Raw genomic sequence first — 19,148 nt, 5'->3', positions numbered from 1 at the left:
GACCATAGTGGGATTCGAACACACGACCCTCTGATTTCAAGGCGAGAGTCAGAACCGCTACACTACTGCACTTCCTCAAGGTCTGTGGTAGCTGTTCTAAGGCTGGCATACTAATAATATGCAGCGCTTAAAACATTGTATATAAATGCTGCTTATTATTATTATTGTTATAATTATTATTATTATCATTATCGTTATTATTATTGTTGTTGATGTCGTTGTCGTTGCTGTTGTGATATAACCTGATTTATGTTTGATATCGTAGTTAGTGTTTATGAAAAAATGTTGAATAAGGGCCACAGAGATAATATACTAAATATATACTAAATTAGTTTTATCTCTATGATAAGAGCAAACTCCGTGGGGTTGGGGGTATTGCTAAACACATGCGTGCCCCCCCCCCCAAAAAAAAAAAGGCGCTTGAACGGGGTAAACCATGGGAACAAGTTAAGTTAGAGGCGAGCGCCCTCATGAAAGAGAAAGAAAGATGAAAATGGAGGGGTTCAGAGATGAGAAACATGGGAGATTGCAGTAAAAAGAGGAGACATGCATAGTGAGAAGAAGGTGGGGGCGAGGAAATCCTGCCTCCTTCCCAGGAGCAGACGACATCGTCGGTGAATTTATTTTGTAATCGCGATCAGTTGGGTGCCTTTCTGATAAGGATCGGTAATGCATTGTTATTCGCGAGATGTTCTTCCTTCCCGCGAAGCCATACTCGTTTTCTCCAACATGATCAAGCCGCTAATGGCATTCATTATAGAATTTTATTAGCGTTAGATATAAAGAGAGAAGGCCAGAGAGAGAGATCAAGAAACGAAAAACTGTCGATAAAACTGATATCGCACCGTATCCTACTAGTATATTCGACTGAATCTTGTGCACACGCACGTGATGTGATCATAATGCTTCAGTTTCCTTGGAGTGTGACTGTGTGAGCAGAATTGCAACATTGTATAACGAGGCTCTCAAACTCAGCGACGGATTCAACGAAAGCATCCATTTATGTAACATCTATTGCTAGGTCGATAAAAACTGCAGGTATGTTCCCTAATATATTGTCTTTCATGTCCGATTGATGCTTAGCTAATGGTGACATCCACAATTCAGGATTTGCGTGTGTGTTTTTGTGAAGAGGATATCGTTGTTTATCTTCTTGCATAGATGTGGAGTTATAGGCGCAGAGAGGTGGCGCCGTTTTCAGTGTGCATTCTCAGTTTGGGGGGTCTAAAGGATTATTTCTATGTGTGTTTCAACCTAAACATTTATTTTGATCATATACATGAGTCGGTGAACTTTATTCGTCAAATGCATTTTTTTTAACCCGGGGGGGGGGCATATTAATTTACAATAAATTTCAGTGTTTATAAGCTGAGTGTAATAGTCCCGAATATATTTTTTTTATCAATACATACATTATAAATACTTTATAATTATTTTCGGCGTAGAAAACAATAATTACATGATATGACCCAATATAGGCTACATAAGTCTGTTATACCATGTACCTGCAGTAACTTCAATGGCGGGTCCCCATATATCACCTGTGTTAAAACACTTTATTCATTCTTCATGTGTTTTTATTCTTTGACTTCACATTGTTGTATGATCATCCTAATAAAACGTTATTCTTTAAACTTTAGTTCAACATTATAATGCTCAACTTTTAAGCTATAAATATTAGAAACTTGGATATTCCTGATTAAATTTCAGGGAAAAAAATGTTTGAAATTTAAAGAATGACTGATCAGATTAGGTTGTATGAAGTTGTTGCTTGAACAAGTAATAGATACATGTAGTTCGGTGGCAGGGTTAACATTCAAGGGGTAAAATGTCTACGTAGGATAAGACCTGTTGAAAAAAGGGCCTATATAATGGGAGATCTCTTGTTTAAAATTGTGAGAATATGGGGGAATCAAAGGTAGACTGTGGCAGCTTATTCCACTTATACATGACTCTGACTACAAAAGTATTTCAAGGAAGGTTCTGGTATTATCTAGTTTCATATGGAAACGAATCTTGTATACTATCGTAGATCTTGTATAGTGAAATTAAATTACAGTTTTCGTGTTTGGTTTTGTCTATTTGCTTTATTAATTTACGTTCATTGTTAGACGAAATGATGAGTGGACGAAATGGCAATTAGACCACGTGGATAGTGTACGAACTGATTGGTAGACCAAATGGTAGTCGGGACGAGTTAGTTAGTAATTGGACGAATTGACATTAGACCAATGGGAAATAAACCGCTTGCATGGTATATTCTAAGAAACAATCCAGTTGAAATAAAGCGGGTGGTTATACTTATAGGTTGAATGGACCTCATTAGATGAAAGAAAGTATTTTACCCCGTACGAGTTTTTGTCCTTATTGCTTCTCCTTCGTTTGTTTGTGTGAGATACATAGACGCCCCTCTACTAAATGCTCCATAAAGGATAAATGTGTTCATAAGTTACGACGACCAGAAAGGATCACCACTCGTTCGTAAAATCGTCCCTAAACTATATGAAACACCCCAGGTGCAGCAGTTGCACCCCAGCCCCCCCTCCCTCCCGGTAGCCTAATTACTCTCACCCATGTCTGTTAAAGGTCAAGTCCACCTCAGAAAAAATGTTAGTTGGAATAAATAGAGAAAAATTAGGCAAGCACAATGCTGAAAAGTTCATCAAAATCGGATGTAAAATAAGAAAGTTATGACATTTTAAAGTTTCGCTTATTTTTCACAAAATAGTTATATGCACAATTTAATCACATGCAAATGAGAGAATCGATGATGTCCCTCACTCACTATTTCTTTTGTTTTTTATTGTTTTTGATATAAACAATTATAAATTTGTACAGATTTGACAATAAGGACCAACTTGACTGATCCATAAAATGTTAAACAATGGTAATTCCACATGTCCAGGGAGAAATAAAACTTTGTTTGACATTACAATGGGGAGAAAATTAGACTATTTCACATTTCATATAATAAATACAAAGGAAATAGTGAGTGAGTGATGTCATCAGTTCCCTCATTTGCATACCGACCGGGATGTACATATAACTATTTTGTGATATTAACCAGAACTTAAAAATGTCATAACTTTCTTTTTAACATCCGAATTTGATGAAATTTTAAGTGTTGTGCTTGTTTGATTTTTCTCTTTTTATTCAAATCAACTGTTTGTTGGGGTGGACTTATCCTTTAAATAATGATGCAGGGATTATCTTTGTTCTCTCTTGCATTTGCCTTCGACAGATAAAGAAAGCCGTGTCTGCCCATATAGCCGAATAGTAATATTGGTCTCATTTCAAGGCGAGAAACCGCTTAGTTAATTTGTCAAGATGGCCTCTGCGGAAGGAGGAGGAGGAGGAGGGCTAACCCCTTTTGAACACCAGGCAATGGGCGTGGTCCTTTCACTCGAGGGTAAGACTTTTTTTCTGAATAACATTTATTTCATTTTCAAATGTGTTTCTTGTGGGTGTATTTTTGGCATGAATTGCATTAATCGTTAATTAGTTCTTCACATGTAGAAAGAACAGGATGTGACGAAGTTTTGGTTTCTATCTGGATTTCCGTCTTTATTTTTTCTCTGCTCCTTTTCCTTTTTTCTTGTTATTACTAGTATTAAAATCAATGCACATGCTCCTCTCCCTCTCTCTCCCATCCCATCCCCCTTTCTCCCCCCCTATAATTATATTCGCTCCTGCCTACACTCTAAAAATATTGCGTAAAAATACTCCATGAGGGTATTTACGTGTCCAACCAACATTCGGCATTTCTTTTGGGCATTTTTATTTATCCAGTGTGATGAAAATTTTGCCCATTATAAAACACTTGCTGCTTATTTTCTAACCTTATGCTTGACATTTGCACTTCCCGTATTGGGTAAAATACTAGCTTCCCCAAATAAAATTGGTTGGACACAATTACCCTCATGCCAGTTAAAATTTTATCCAATATTTTTTTAGTGTTATTCCTCCATCATGTCCGTGCTTTCTTGTTTGCTTTCGCTTTATCATTATATACATGTATGTTTCTTTCCAGCCCTCACTTCTCCTTCATTACCCCCCCCCCCTGATTCCTTTATGTTCATTAGGAAGCCCCCCCCCCACGCCCACTCCTATCGTTTTGTATATTTCAACCATGTTAATAAATTGTTTAGGTCTTTGAAGCTGAAGTCCTGAAGAGGTATGAATATTCAAATGCAAATATCTTCAAATCTTCGCTATAATCCCTTCCACCCATATCAGTTATCGTGGTAATATCAACCACATATAGCTTTGAGAATATCCGTTATGGAAATCAAGTTTCATTTAGATGTCCCTGTAGATAAAACCTGATGCATTTTAGTACATAATTTACGTCTGCTGGCGATGATCACCCATGCCATTGGTACCTGGGCGAGTGACTCTTTGTAATCACCTGCTGTAATCTTGATGAATCGTCTTTTCTTTCCCATTTCCACTTTGCATTTTAAAAAGTTTTTCAACCAAAATTACCGAGTACCTACATGCATATTTATCCTCCTCCTGCACGGTGGTGTATAAAGTTGGGAGATGAAAGGAGCCGAAACCTGCTCCACGTACTCAAAATGGATTAATAATGTCTCAATTACTATATCTTTTCTCTCAGTTGCTGTTCCTTTTTGTTATCATTCTAATGGCATCATGATCGAAATAGATATATATGTAATGACAAAAGCGTAATTTTGCTATCAGAATACATTATGTCACAGATATGGCTCTACGAGGCCCATACATTATCATTCTGTCATTTACCATCCTGTGTACGTAAATGAATAGGAGCGAATACAGAAAGCGAGACAAATCTTAGCACCCTTTATCTTTTAATAAAAGAAGTCTAAATTACTCAACAAAATAAATCACGGCCCCGAACATTGCTTGACAATCTTTTTTGAGCATCTGCTATACATGTATAAATGCTATATGCGGGCTAGCGAATGCAGGGAGCGAGGAAAATGAAATCCCATTCCATCTTCCTTGCAGAAATAAATGATTATTATAACGTCATTATACCAGTAGAAGAGCTGTGGTAGTTCTGACTCTCGCCTTGTAAACAGAGGGTCGTGTGTTTGAATCCCACCGCGGTCTAGCATCCTTTGGCAAGGCGTCAATCCACACTTTGCAACTCTCGACCCAGGTGCTAAATGGGTACCCGGTATAGGATGCGAAGATATATGTTTGATTTTGCCAGCGCCATAATGTGGCTGCGACGAATGCAAGGAATGCTCCCCAGGGAGTGGAAATTGTGCACTTTTCGTGCGGGATTGAAATGAATCCAATGACTGGGGTAATAATATGCTGTAACGCGCTTTGAGCCATTCTGGGAAAAGCGCTTTATAAAAATTGGCTATTATTATTATTATTATTATTTATTCACGAGTGAGCACACGAATAGAAACGATATGAATATCAAAATGGGAACGATAGTGGAATAGCCAATAACCCTATATATAGGCTACCCATGGAAAATGCACCTCTGACATTTGAAGTTACAAATATTACAATGCTTTGTCGTTTCTCTCCTTTCGTTGCTCTTCTTTCTCACGTTTTGTACCCTTTTGTCATTTTTTTCTCAAGGTAGCAGCGAAAATTTACCGACGATATCCCGAGTAAATAGAGGGGGGGGGGTGGAGAGCCTGGCACACCTCAACCACCCCCGCCCCGTTAGCGACGGTCCTGCGATAATTGCGATTTTTTTTTAAGATGTGATTCCCCCCCCCCCCCCCCTCCTGATGCTGACCATTGTTTGAACATTACTTATACTTATTGCTATAATACCCAGGACCGCATTCTGAAGTCGGGTTTAACTTTAACACTGGTTTAAAGTTGTGGTTTAAGTATGGATAGCCAATTGTTACATAAATCACTAACAGTGGAGATACCATATTTCAGCTCATTTGGCTCTCATATCATTCATAATTGTCTAGGAAGTATAGATGATTGTCTTCACCATCGATGAATCAGGAAAGAGCACAGTAAACATAAGAAACATACAACTTAATAAAAATGTTGATACTTTTGGCTTCCCATACTTAAACCACAATTTTAAACCTGAGTTTAAGTTAAACCCGACTTCAGAATACGGGCCATGCAGGGTGGGTTTTTTTTTTTTTTTACATTTCATGACAAAGATCATATTTATAATTTTTTTCAATATCAGTGGAAGACGAAAACTGGACAGGCCCAGTGAAGCAAATTGCCTGGGAAAATGGGCGTATTCTATACGGTCAGATTCATATCTCAAATCTGAATTTGAGGATTATTTTATTGTGGAATTATTGAAACTGTTATAATGGAGTGTCAGAGCGATTATTTTATGAAAGATCTTATCGACATTGCTTTTATGCGTTCTGATATCGCAAAAGCATTCAAAATTGAGATTGGGCCAATTTACATACACGTCGGACATAATGGATTAGTCAGCGTGGGGCAGCTTTCTCAGAGTATTGAAAAAAAATCTTTGAAAATGGTAAAACATAACCTGAAAGGCATTTTCACAGATTATCCACATGATATCATGGACGAGTGTAGAAGTTTGGAGTTATGATGATGATACTGATGATGAATTATGATGTTGGTATTATTGTGATAGTGGTGGTGATGATAATTATCGTCACGTTTTTGGTGGTGGTGGTGGTATTTTTGATGATACTGGCTGTATAATGATGGTAAAGAGGGTCGACTTATCCCCTTGTGTTATACAAAGAACCACTAGCGTACCGACTGCCCCCCCCCCCCTGAAGCGAGTCACAACCCATGCAATGGACGTATCTCTGCCCCCCCTGACGGGTCATAACTGATCCCTTACGAGCCACAAGTGGCCCCTACTATGAACTTGAAGACCATTTTTTTTCGCTTTGTAATTTTTTTTTCTGGTGCGAAATGTCCTTTACATGCGGTTGAAGACTTTTTTTGGCTTGTCAATTCTTTTGGCTGACGAATTTGCCCCCCCCCCCCCTGGAAAACCCTAGATACGCTACTGCAGAGAACTCTAAACTTAAATGAAGAATACATCGTAACCTTTACGAACAACTGGTGTAATCTCCCCCTGAGCATAAGTTTTCGAATCAAGATGATCAACCAGTGATAGTAAACGAACCCACTCCCTTTTATATGAAATGTATATCCCCCTGAATGGGTTACAATAAATCTCATTCTTAATGGTCTTATTGGAAATAACATCCCTTTGAGCTACATTTATGTTGAACCAAATTAACAAAGTTTATGATCAACAACTTGATGTTGACCAACCACGGTAGCCAGTCCGGGGGTGGTTGCATGGCCTCCAATAAAATTCTTCATTATACTTGTGATCCAATTTAATTACATCCGCCATGTCCTCTTTAACCGTATTAAGTAAGAAAGTGCGAAAAAATAATATCCAATCATGTTTGAAAAGGCCATGGGCTTCAAAATTTCCAAATGTCACATTTATAGATTAATATACTTTAGAAATATTTGTTTACGTATAGGATGGAATGTAATTAACTCAGATATCGCTCTTTGTTGTATTTGTGTATATTTTAATACAGTGCGTATCAAAAAAAAAAGTTTACACTTTAAAAAAGCCCTGGGAATTAAAAAATATACATCATGCGGGTAATATTTTCATATACAATATTGGGTATGGGTCTCATTTATCCGATGAAAGTAAATGTTTTGACAGAATGTTACACTTGAGTGAGCACGGTCCATTTATGTAAAGCTCGCAGAAATGGTCGTTTTCACGCTGTGTCAAGGGGAAAGGGAGAAATCAAACTTACCCTGCGAATCATTTCTCATACATTTCCCTTGCACTTTTAGTCAATTTAGATAAAACGGATATATTCAAGCATTTTGCAACAATTTTGCCACCCAAAATGAAATTTCAACACTTAGTAAGCACAACCTTTACCCTTTTGTGTCAGCTGGATCTGAGGACATAACTGAATCTGAACAAAAGTTTTTATCAGACATCTCCAGCATTTTTTCACTAAGTTTTTATCATTTAAAGGGTGTTTACATTTCATGTTTCATTTAATACTTGTTTCTCCACACTTTTCCCAAGCTTGAGAATGATTAACAAAATGAAAATCAAGCCGTAGCCATTTCATGTAAATCACAGCTCAGTGTAAAGCACATATCGTCACGATGGCCTCGGTGTGTGGGGGAGTGGGGTGGGGCGCAATGCACTCTTCGAAGTGTTTCTGGCAAGGAAACAAGTTTAAAAAGCTAAAAGATATCTTCAAATCAACTTACTAGCTAAATTCTACGTGTTCATCATGATTAAGGTCTACTTTTATTCGCATAACTATTACAAAGTTCTGCGCAAATCATTTTTCACTAACTTTTCAAAAGTAAGTGCTGCTCATTCAAGCGGAAATATTTTTCGACAGTTATATCGTCATTTGCATAAATGGATCTGTACCAATGTTAAAATGTGAAAAAAAATCTTCAGGATATTTCAAATATATAATTTTACAGGGTTTTTTCTAAGTGTAAACTTTTTTTTGATACGCAATGTATATCGGCGTCTATATAGTGTTTTTAATGGTCTATTTCCAAATTCACGATTGGATCGAACTTCATGAAATTTATAGGCAAGTTCCAAAAATGGTTGTTTCTGTTTGGTCAAAAATCACATTCCCTTTTTTTTTTTTGCTGCATTTGATTGCAACTCTTCTGGCGCAAACAGAAGTGCCATTTTGTTTCTCTAAGGTAATTTCCATTGTACATGCAGTTTGTCCCCCCAATTAACACTGCCCAGGGTCAATGGACAATTACACTTCCAGCTCTAATTGCATTTTTTTATAATATGTGATGAGCATCACCCGTAGAAGATCGAGAAGAGAGACGATATTAGTTTCAGCCATTATAATACTTGTAGTTTGCAGAATACTGTTTAATTGGCTCAGCTTTTCTAGAAGATGAAATCGAATCATGGCTCCGGGCAACGAATCTTCGCTTTATATGGGTTCATCGCTTTGAGGACATCAACTGAAATGATGATTTCTGCCAGATAAAGGATGTGCCACAAATGAAGCTTTACAAGATGATATATTTTGTTTCTAGTCTTCGATTTTTTTTCTATAATGGTTAAAAGCATTAAAATCAATCAATCTTATTACTTTCCATATTTGCCAATGAACAGAGGGAGAACGGATGAAGTGTAATTTAGCTGTTAAGTGATTGCCTAGCGTACCTACGTGGGGACAGAGGGGGCAGTCTGCCCCCCCCCCCCTGACGAGCAACCACCCATGCAAAGGACGTATCCCTGCCCCCCCTGACGAGCTTGAAAGACCCTTTTTTGCCCCACCCCTGACGAGCTTTTCCTTGTCAATTTTTTTTTGGCGGACGGTTTTGCCCCCCTGTGGAGAATCCTAGGTACGCCACTGAGCTATTCTATCGTAACGTAAATGACTGATATTTCAATTTATGATTTCTGCCAGCGGGACTTGTTTATTCCAATTTACATAATATACTTTGTATGTATACAATAATATCGTGCCAGTAAATGGATGTTTTTCACATTCATGTGTAATCATGCATGTGTTCTTGTCATAATGTTCAAAATACCATTTCGAACGTCAATGATTGTGGTATTAATGATATCGTGCTTGTGGTCTGCCTAATGATATTATATTTTGCATTGGTAAATTCCAGGATGAATAGCTTCTAAATTTGATGTCACAGAAAAGCGTATAATGGAGGATATGAGAATGATTTGCTTTTTGCCTTTGCTTGAATTTATTTGCATTCTTGGTTTATGAGTTTGATAAGTTATGAAATATGAAGGCAAAAATCTATCGTTTCACTTTTTCGTATATCTAGTATACACACTTAAAATTTTGGGCAACATACTGTTGCTCTGAGTGTGTTGGGCAATGAATGTTGGTAGTAGTTTACAATTTGAGTGAAATGAATACAGAAAGGAACAAGACATATTCTCTCTGTTAGATTTGTACTAATTTTCCGTCAACAAGATGATTAAAAAATTCAATTTTTTACAGAATGTTCAATCGAACATTAAAGTACAACTGTAATCATAAATATTCAATTCATTAAGAAGAAAATGAAAAATTAGATGAGAAAATAGATTTAAAATAAAAGATAAAATATTTCTTTCCTCATTCTGTTACAGGGGTATTGGGTATCACAGCTTCGCTCTACATCCTGATATCACTGTTTAACAGCAAGGGGCGTGACCCTACCCAGAAGTCATTGCGAACCAGCCTGGCTCTAGGCGACCTTGGTAAGAATTAACAAGAGACGGTTTTAAATCACCATTATTATGATTTTATTTATCATTTATTTTTTTATATTTTTTTTATATTTTTTATTTTTTTTTATTCATTTATTTATTTATTTATTTTATTTATTTATTTATTTTTTTTTTTGGGGGGGCGTAAACTCCCAAATAGAGCAATAATGGGTCCCCTCTTTCAAATAGTTGGAAGTAATTAATTTCTTTCTACTTTCGGGTAGCTCATAAAAAAATGACATTCGGAATCCTCGAAAAAAAAATTGTGCTTCATCGTAGGATCTTTGTTACAGAGAGCATAAAGAGTTCTTTGTACTTTTCTATACTCTCAACTTTTAATGCTTCACATATACCTTATTAAAAACATAACTCATATAATTATGTTTTTCGTTCTTTCGTGTTCCGAATGAAAATAAAGTGCTTGTAATCAACGCCGTTTTAAGTTGAGCCATTGCCAATAATGGGTGAACAGGTGATAAATTAGCGTAGGTATGAGCTGATTTTTTCTCATCTGCACTCTAACTGTAGATCCGATGCGTTATTCTATGAAGCTAAAAACTGGATTATTCCATGGATCATAAAAAAAAATACCTCTAAAATTTCAAAATACTTTACTCTCAGTGCTGCAAAGTATGACGAATATGACCCCGAGTTTGAATATACATGGTAGAGTGCAAGGGCGCCGGAAGCGGGGGGGGGGGGGCAGGGGGGCACTTGCCCCCCTCCCCAAATAATTTTTTTGGGGGGGGCAAAACAAGATTTTGCCCCCCAACGTGCCCCCCTAAAAGTAGAAAAATGATAAATTATTTAAGGACAAAAGTAAACGATGAAAGCACTTTTCTGCCTACAAATTGCCATTTCCATTTTCAAAAATGAAAAAATTTCGCCCCTGACGGGGCAATTACATATCATAGTAAGCCTCGCGTATTTTGATGAAAATGTCCCTCTATGAAACATACCTTTGATAAGCCCCTTTTCCATCTTATTACAGTGTGATAACGTTTAACCTTTTAATGAATACATTTCAGACTAAATGTAATTGTTTTCTTCTAAATAATATGTACATTATGAACTGCGGTAATTTGTTAATCAGTTCATGCTTATTTACAAATGAATATTTCCTTGAATTCGATATTCATCATTTCCTAGCTATGGTCACATTTTACCCAGAAAATATGTAAAGAAAAAAGAAGATTTTGAAGGAGTCATCAAAATGTGCTTCCCAGCCATACAAAACATGCAAAAGGAAACACATAAATCGAATAATATTTTAAATTTTAATGATTTTCAGAAAGGTTTAAAATTGTTAGACAATTAAGCTTGTCATATTTCTTTTTCCTCCAGTCAGTGGCGTAACTACGGGGGCATGGGGGCACGAGGAAAAGGAGAAAAAGAGGGAGAAAGAAAGAGAAACGTAGTGGGAAAGAAGAAATTATTAATTTCATATTACATGTATATTGTAATTATGTTATGTTGCTGTATATAACATAAACATTTTTTGGTTCACAACTTTATGAAACAAAATTTGCTCAGGGCTTATGTCTTCATTGTTCTGTTTAGATCAAATATTTTTTTCGGAATACTACAGTTTTCAAGTATATTCTAGAGACGTGACGTTGTCAAATCAAGTCAATATACACCAAACATGTTTCTTCGCACTTCCAGCTTTTTAATTTTTTTAATGTAGTGACATAAGCTTCTTTTTCATGACTAATCAAAGTGATCGCCCCATTTATAATGTAAAAAAATTCCTGTCCGTGTTTTACGTTCGCATTAAAGGATTGATGAGATATGTCTGCTCTTCATGAATTTATAAAAATCAGTCCTTAAATATCCCCTTATTCTGATCTGAATATCAAAAATTTTCAGCTCGCGCTTCGCAATCGCAATATTTCATTAGTAAGATGCGTGTGATAATCATGATAACAATGACAACAAAAAGTGCTTCATGTGTTTAGATGTAATTCAAACCAAATCAGCAAGCGCTTGCCACTTACATTAGATGACTGTGGTGAGATATGTATACACTTAATGGATTCGTTAAAAAAATAGTCCTCAAAATATCCCCTTTTCAGCACTCGCTTCGTGCTTGCATCATTTGGTTAGTGAAATATGTATGGTCTTAGTGAATTCCTACAAACAAGCCTTAGAATGCCCCTCTTCAGGTCTGAATTTCCTAAATTTCAGCTCGCGCTTCGCGCTCGCAATATTTGATTAGTGATGCGTATGATAATCATGATTACAATGACTACAAGTGCTTCCTGTGTTTATATATAGTCCTAACAAAATCAGCAAGCGCTTCGCACTCGCATTAGAAGAATATAGTGAGATATGTATACTCTTGATTTCTAAAATATAGTCCTTAAAATGTCCCTGTTTGGGGTCAACATAATTTATACAAAATTTTAGCTTGTGCTTCGCGCTCGTATTGTTTGTTCAGCGAGACAGGAATGTAACATGATTAAAACAAATTGCTGACAATGTCCCTTTCTAGGTATGAATGTTAACAATTTTCAGTTCGCGCTTCGCGCTCGCATTGGCCATTGCATGATCAGTTAATGGCACCGTCCTTACAATGTCTCTTTTAGGTCAGTGTACCTGGCAACTGAGTATCTCACGCTGTCCAAAATATTGTGCCCCCTTCCGGATTTTGCCCCCCTAAAACTGAAAGTGTTCCGGCGCGCCTGCGAAAGTGGTTTTGAACTTTTCTTCAAATTCAAATTCAATTCAAATAAAACATTTATTTTCTTCCATGTCATTACATTCATAAATCAACTTGTTATAAAAATATAAATATGTACATATTGGGTTTAAGGAAGAAGGCGTATACCCTAAAAGCTGAGGCTTGTGACAGGATACGCCTGTAGACATAAATACAATACAATAAACAATACAAAGGAAAGGGCAGAGAAAAGAAAAGGAAAGGGAACAAGAGAGGGAGACGTGAGCGGGGAGGCGGGCATGAATTACTAAATAAAATAGAATGCTCAACAAAGTATCAGTGGGGGCAAATATAAATGCCGCAACAATAATTTGTCATGGATTATGTTTTCATGTTTAAAGTCAAAAAAGGAGACGTAAGACGGGAAATATTTATATATAAAACGACAGAAGCAATTTTTTCATTTTATACTTAAAGCTGGTTGTCGACAAAGATTTTTTTATGTAATCCGGAATTTCGTTCCATATTTTGGGGCCCGTATAACGAATATTGTGTTGGAAGATTATTTTTCTGTGTTTGGGAATGAATATTTGATTATTTGAGCGGGTATCAAAATGATGTATGTTGGAAACATGTGTAAATGAATCACGAAATTTTTGTGGAATTTGAGAATTTAAACACCTGTAGAGAAAATGACATTGTTGAAGTTTGTTGATGTCTTCTAATTTCAACAATTTTAGGGAATGAAACAAATTCGTGGTATTTGCTAGTGGTATATTGTCGTCTGGGGATATAATACGTACAATTTTATTTTGAAGGGAACATAATTTTTTAAGATGGGTTTGATATGTGTTAGCCCAGACTAAATTACAGTAATAAAAATATGGCAGGATTAAAGAGCAATACAATGTATACGCAATACAGTTTTAGGCAAGTAAAACCTTAGGCGATATATTATTCCAATATTTTTTGCAACTTTGTTCTCAATTTCATTTATGTGATGTATCCATGTTAAATTACTATCAATGATAACGCCACGTAGATTCAAAGCATTTGGCGCATTTTTTGGTGTTTAAAAAACACATTTCTATATTACAAAAATGTTGATAGTTTGAAAACAAGCATATGCACCTCTAAGGTACACCTTCCTTTACAACTTTGCAAAGTTTGGTGAAAATGACATGGATTTCGAATAAAGTGCAGCATTTATTGTACTTTTATAGTTTGTTATCATGGTTATTGAAATTTCAAAATGTTTAGATTGGGTTTATTACACCATTTTTAAGAACTGACAGTTTTGTTAAACTTAAAATTGCAAACATATAGCACTATAAATAGACTCTCCATCTTAAAGATACAATGATTAACTCTCTTGTGAAATTTGATGAAATTTTAATGTATTTTGACTGAGCAATAATAGAGGTTTAAACTCATTGTAGTGATCTCGTGAGGTCTAAAAATGCCAAATTCTTTTGAATTCGCAATTCTTAAGAAAATCCATTTGGGTGAACTTTGGAGCTCTCTAGCAAAAAATCAAGCACATGGACCCATGTTAATTTTTGCATATTTCAAATGATCAGGTTCTAAAGTATCTATGTGCAAAGTTTGGTGAAAATGACATGGATATTACTACAGCTGTAGAACAACCAGTTGCCGTTTAGGCTTCTTTGTTAATGATAAACTCTCCGTTTATTTCTTGTTTGCTCCATATGTTTCTTGTTTCCATGGCTACCTGCATGCAGCCATCGGCATCATGAGCCCTGTGGTTGCGGTGTCAAGTTTCTCCGAGGAGTGGGTTTATGGTTCGAGCGGGTGCCAGTTCTATGGATTTGTGGCCAACCTGTTCGGCTTGATCAGCATCTGGAGTTTGGTTGCCATGGTGCTTCATCACTATCAGAGCTCCAAGGTGGGAGCCAAACGAGGTAGGGTATTGATTGGAATGGGTCAAGCTTTGCTTTCAGGGAGATTACTATCATTTCATTATGTTGTTTATTCAATCAATTGTTAATAATGGTAGGGTCAGGTAAAACTTTATTCACACCAAAGTAAAACTCTTTCATCAATTTATCTGACAAAATGTTCTGATATATTATATTTCATTTCTTTTCGTCACTATCCTCATCATCTCCATTTTCATAAACATCACAATTACAATCATCACCTCCTTCATCATCATCATCATCATCATCATTACGAAAATCTTCATCGTCATCATCATCATCATCATCACCACCACCACTACCATCATCATCATCGTCGTCATTATCATCATCATCACTTATCATCTCCATAATCATCATCATCACCATCATCATCATCCTCATGATCACCATCTTCGTCATCACTATTATCTTCATCATCACCACAACCACTACCACTAACGCCACAATCATCACACCACCATCGACATCATCATCATCACAATCACTATCATCATCATCACCATCATCACCACCACCACCACCATCATCATCATCATCATCATCATCATCATCACCATTATCTTTATCCTCATGATCATGATGATGATCATCATCATCATCAACAACATCTCCATCATCATCATCTTCCTCCTCTTCATCAACATCATCATCCTCATGATCACCATCTTCGTCATCATTTATTATCTTCATCATCATCATCACTATCATCTTCATAATCATCATCATAATCATCCTCTTCATCACCATCACCATCATCATCATCATCATCACCAAATCTATTGTCATCATGAACACAGATGAAATCAACCGCCGATATTCCATGACAATCGCCCTCATCTGGGGCGGGGCGTTCTTCTGGTCGGCCACGCCCCTCCCATTCGTGGGTTGGGGGCGATACGTGGTTGAACCATTCGGGACAGGTTGCCTCCTCGACTTCGCTGATCGCAGTCCTAGCTATTTCCTTTACTTGGTTGGATTTGCAACTCTTGGACTCGCCTTCCCCATCGCTCTCCTCATCTCACGGGGTCTCAACTACGAAAAGGTCCCAATCGAATCAGTTATTGTGAGTAACGATCATCATATTTTCAATTGTTTCATAAAAAAACCCAGACATGTTCATTATTGAATCGGTTTTATAGAGTGATATAAGGAGGCAATACAAAAATGGAGCAGTACAACACGACATATTGGATATTTAGCCCGTTTTAAAACCGAAAATCTTACATGTGAGAGATGATGACATATTCTAAAAATAATGAAATAATTATCTCACCGTTTATCATTTCCATTGATTTTAATTTCTTCTTGTTTATCATGGTCGTGGAACTTTTTTTTGTTAGGAAAGAGGAGGGATCCTGTGCGCATAGGCGGCGGAAGCGGGGGGGGGACACAGGTCCCCCCTAAATTTGAGGTGGGGGACGGTCCTACCCTAAATTTGTAGTTGATAACCTTTTTTTTTTGCTTGTCAATTTTTTTTACCTGTGTCCATAACAAAATTTCAGGTGGACCCCCTAATTTTTTTGGCTTCCGCCGTCAATGCCTGTGAGCTCCAAGTCCCCCCTTATCTATTAATACGCCAGTGCTTTTAAACCAATCCTTCACTAGGCATATAGGCGTAACGTTATATGGATGTTGACCGGGTGTCGTTTGGGTTAGGAAATTAGATTTGTCTTCAAACTTGGTAAATAAAATTAAAGCAAAAACTAGAAAAGAAGTGTTGCTATACTAATCGATATATTGTTTTTCTGTTTTAAATATTATCTATAGGCTTGCTGGAAGGCCGTTCTTGTTCTTTGCTTCTACTGGGGGTGTTACGGTCTCGTGGCCGTCGCGACGGCCCTGTCCGGTCCTGGTCGAATCTCTGTTCGTCTCTTCGCCATCGCCCCTCTCCTTGCCAAGACTTGCCCGATCGTCAACGCGGTCCTGTTCGGCGATTCGATGAATTATTTGGAAGAGGCGACGACGACCAAAGAGCAGAAGAAACACTAGCTGAATACAGTAGCGGCAACGAGATGATCGAGATCAAACCCCTTCTCGTATCGATGTTCATATTTGTTTGTCCTTCTTTGGTTCTTATTAGGTGCAGGGGCTCGCCATCCCCCTTATTATGAAAGAGTGTTCGTTTATACTTATCAGATGACTGAGAACCTCGTTCTTGTTTGTCAGAACACACTGCAAAAATATTGGGTATTTTTTTTTACCACCACGAGGGTAATTATGCTTCCACCCATGCAATTTGGGGCAGTATTATTGTCCAGTAAGGTTAAAAAATAAGCAGCAATTACTTTAGAATGGGCAAAATTTTCATCACACTAGATAAATAAAATGCCCAAAAGAAATGCCAAATATGTTAGACACATAATTACCCTCATTGAGAACTTTACCCAATATATTTTTTATGAGTGCATTCTTTAAAAAGAAAAATAAGGTAACTCAGTTTAGGAAAATTTTGTTCAGAGATTTCCCCCCCCCCCTCTCAAATACTAAGTCCGCCCATTTAATCAAGGTGCATGAATGACTCTTGTATTAAAAAAAGTATTATTGTGTCTCAGTATAGTCACACCGATCATAAGTATTACGCAGAATTTTCCGACATAATAGTGGTAGGTTATGTGTTAAATGTTAAGAAATATTATATTGTATGCTTTTGTGTTTTTATATGTATTATGTTGTACACGACTTTTGTATTTATTATTGTGATTGTGGCAGATCCCCCCCCATAATTTTGATGCTCACAATACATTTTGATAGGGGACCTATATATCTACACACTATAGAAATAAAGGTTCAAAATTGAACCCCGTAAGGTTGATTCAAAATCAGCACCCTATACGGGTTCAAAAATTGAACGGCCCTGATTTGGGGTTCAAAAATTGAACCCTGCGGTTGGTGTTCATTTTTGCACCCTGTGGGTTCAAAACTGCACCCCTAGGGGCTCAATTTAAAATTTAGGGGTGCAGTTTTGAACCCGCAGGGTGCAAAAATGAACCCCAACCGCATGGTTTAATTTTTGAACCCCAAATCAGGGGTTCAATTTTTGAACTCATACGGTGCTGATTTTGCATCAACCTTTCGGGGTTCAATTTTGAACCTTTATTTCTTAGTGTGTAATGTACTGATGATGTTAATACGATCTTCCTGTGATATGTGGAGTGAATCTTTAAAATGGAAAAGTACTTATTCATTGGAAATATATCAGGAAAGAATAAATCAAAGGGGACTAGACCAAGAAGGGGTTTAAATTTCCAATTCTATGTATGTACAAAATGTAAATAATAAGTCGGGCCAGTTTACATGCATAATTATAGAGATTCGGAGTTTTCTGCTTTTCGTCAAACTTTTATTGAAAAGCTTGTTGTGCTCCTGATAAAATAACGAAAACGTAATTGTTTTTATTTCTAAACAATTTACGAAAGAATTATAATGTAGACCTAATGTTGATATTTGAAGTCATTATATACATACTCTACCAGTGTCGAGTGAAGGCAAAGCCGAATAGGTGACTTGAATAGAACAGTGACCCCTTTATCATTACTTAATAAGTCATTCCTATCATATTGCAAAAAAGTGGTAAGATTTTGATACTTTGAGTTTTGTAGTCATTTCCAACTCATGACCCGTATCTCGGTGGTAAGCTATGTTATTGTAAATGTTGTAAGGTGATACAACTGATCTAAGTTTGATGTATAATTGTTACCATCATAAGTGTCGGATCTGATGAAATTTTAAAGTAACTATTATATTTTATTTATTTTATTTTATTGTTTACTTCTGCAATCACATCATTCGTATATAATACATTTTCCATAACATAACAAACATAGTATATTGAGAACTTTTTTGGCATGAATCATAACTAAGTGTACTAAAATTATCATTACAAACAAAACTGATCTCATACCAAATTAGTTAACATTTACAATTTGCAGGAGGGTTGTCATCATAAGCAGATTGCTTGAAAAAATGACAACCCCAGGTTAAAACTCATTGATTAATATAATACATTAATACAGCAGAATTCAAGATAGGTTTCACCCTGTGATAGATGTTGATGTGTATTGTTAAAGTGGTTTGGCAGAATCTTTGATTTCATCAAATCTACTCAAAGCACCATTATGTTTTTTTTTTGTATTGAGGGAAGCGTTTCATCTTACATTAATAATTATTCATGTCCGACAAGTTGTCAGATTTGTCAACATTCTTTGATTCTGATTGGCTGCGGAAAGGCACCGTTACTATGGTAACTGTCTGATAAAATGTGACTTGTCCGATAAAAGCTCTATGTAGGCATAAT

At 36.6% G+C, this 19,148-nt stretch overlaps 1 protein-coding gene across 1 annotated transcript; it reads left to right on the top strand.

The window, feature by feature from the left end:
- Positions 1 to 480: 480 nt before the first annotated feature.
- Positions 481 to 16,986, top strand: LOC121405604 (RPE-retinal G protein-coupled receptor-like). Its single transcript, XM_041596536.1, has 6 exons — positions 481 to 1,038; positions 3,242 to 3,409; positions 10,130 to 10,240; positions 14,654 to 14,833; positions 15,652 to 15,917; positions 16,622 to 16,986. Exons 2-6 carry the CDS (start codon positions 3,328 to 3,330, stop codon positions 16,841 to 16,843), a joined length of 861 nt encoding a protein of 286 aa, XP_041452470.1. The 5' UTR covers positions 481 to 1,038; positions 3,242 to 3,327; the 3' UTR covers positions 16,844 to 16,986.
- Positions 16,987 to 19,148: the final 2,162 nt, after the last annotated feature.

The sequence above is a fragment of the Lytechinus variegatus genome, chromosome 18, assembly GCF_018143015.1.
Source record: "Lytechinus variegatus isolate NC3 chromosome 18, Lvar_3.0, whole genome shotgun sequence".
Lineage (NCBI taxonomy): Eukaryota > Metazoa > Echinodermata > Echinoidea > Temnopleuroida > Toxopneustidae > Lytechinus > Lytechinus variegatus.
Note: the sequence above shows the minus strand (reverse complement) of the source record. Positions and strands in the feature narration are given on the sequence as shown.

Bases quoted from the DNA above. Each gene is read 5' to 3' on its own strand.
- LOC121405604 (XM_041596536.1), top strand. From the start codon at position 3,328: ATGGCCTCTGCGGAAGGAGGAGGAGGAGGAGGGCTAACCCCTTTTGAA. The intron at 3,410-10,129 runs GTAAGACTTTTT...ATTCTGTTACAG, and splicing joins CGTGGTCCTTTCACTCGAGG to GGGTATTGGGTATCACAGCT. The intron at 10,241-14,653 runs GTAAGAATTAAC...ACCTGCATGCAG, and splicing joins CCTGGCTCTAGGCGACCTTG to CCATCGGCATCATGAGCCCT.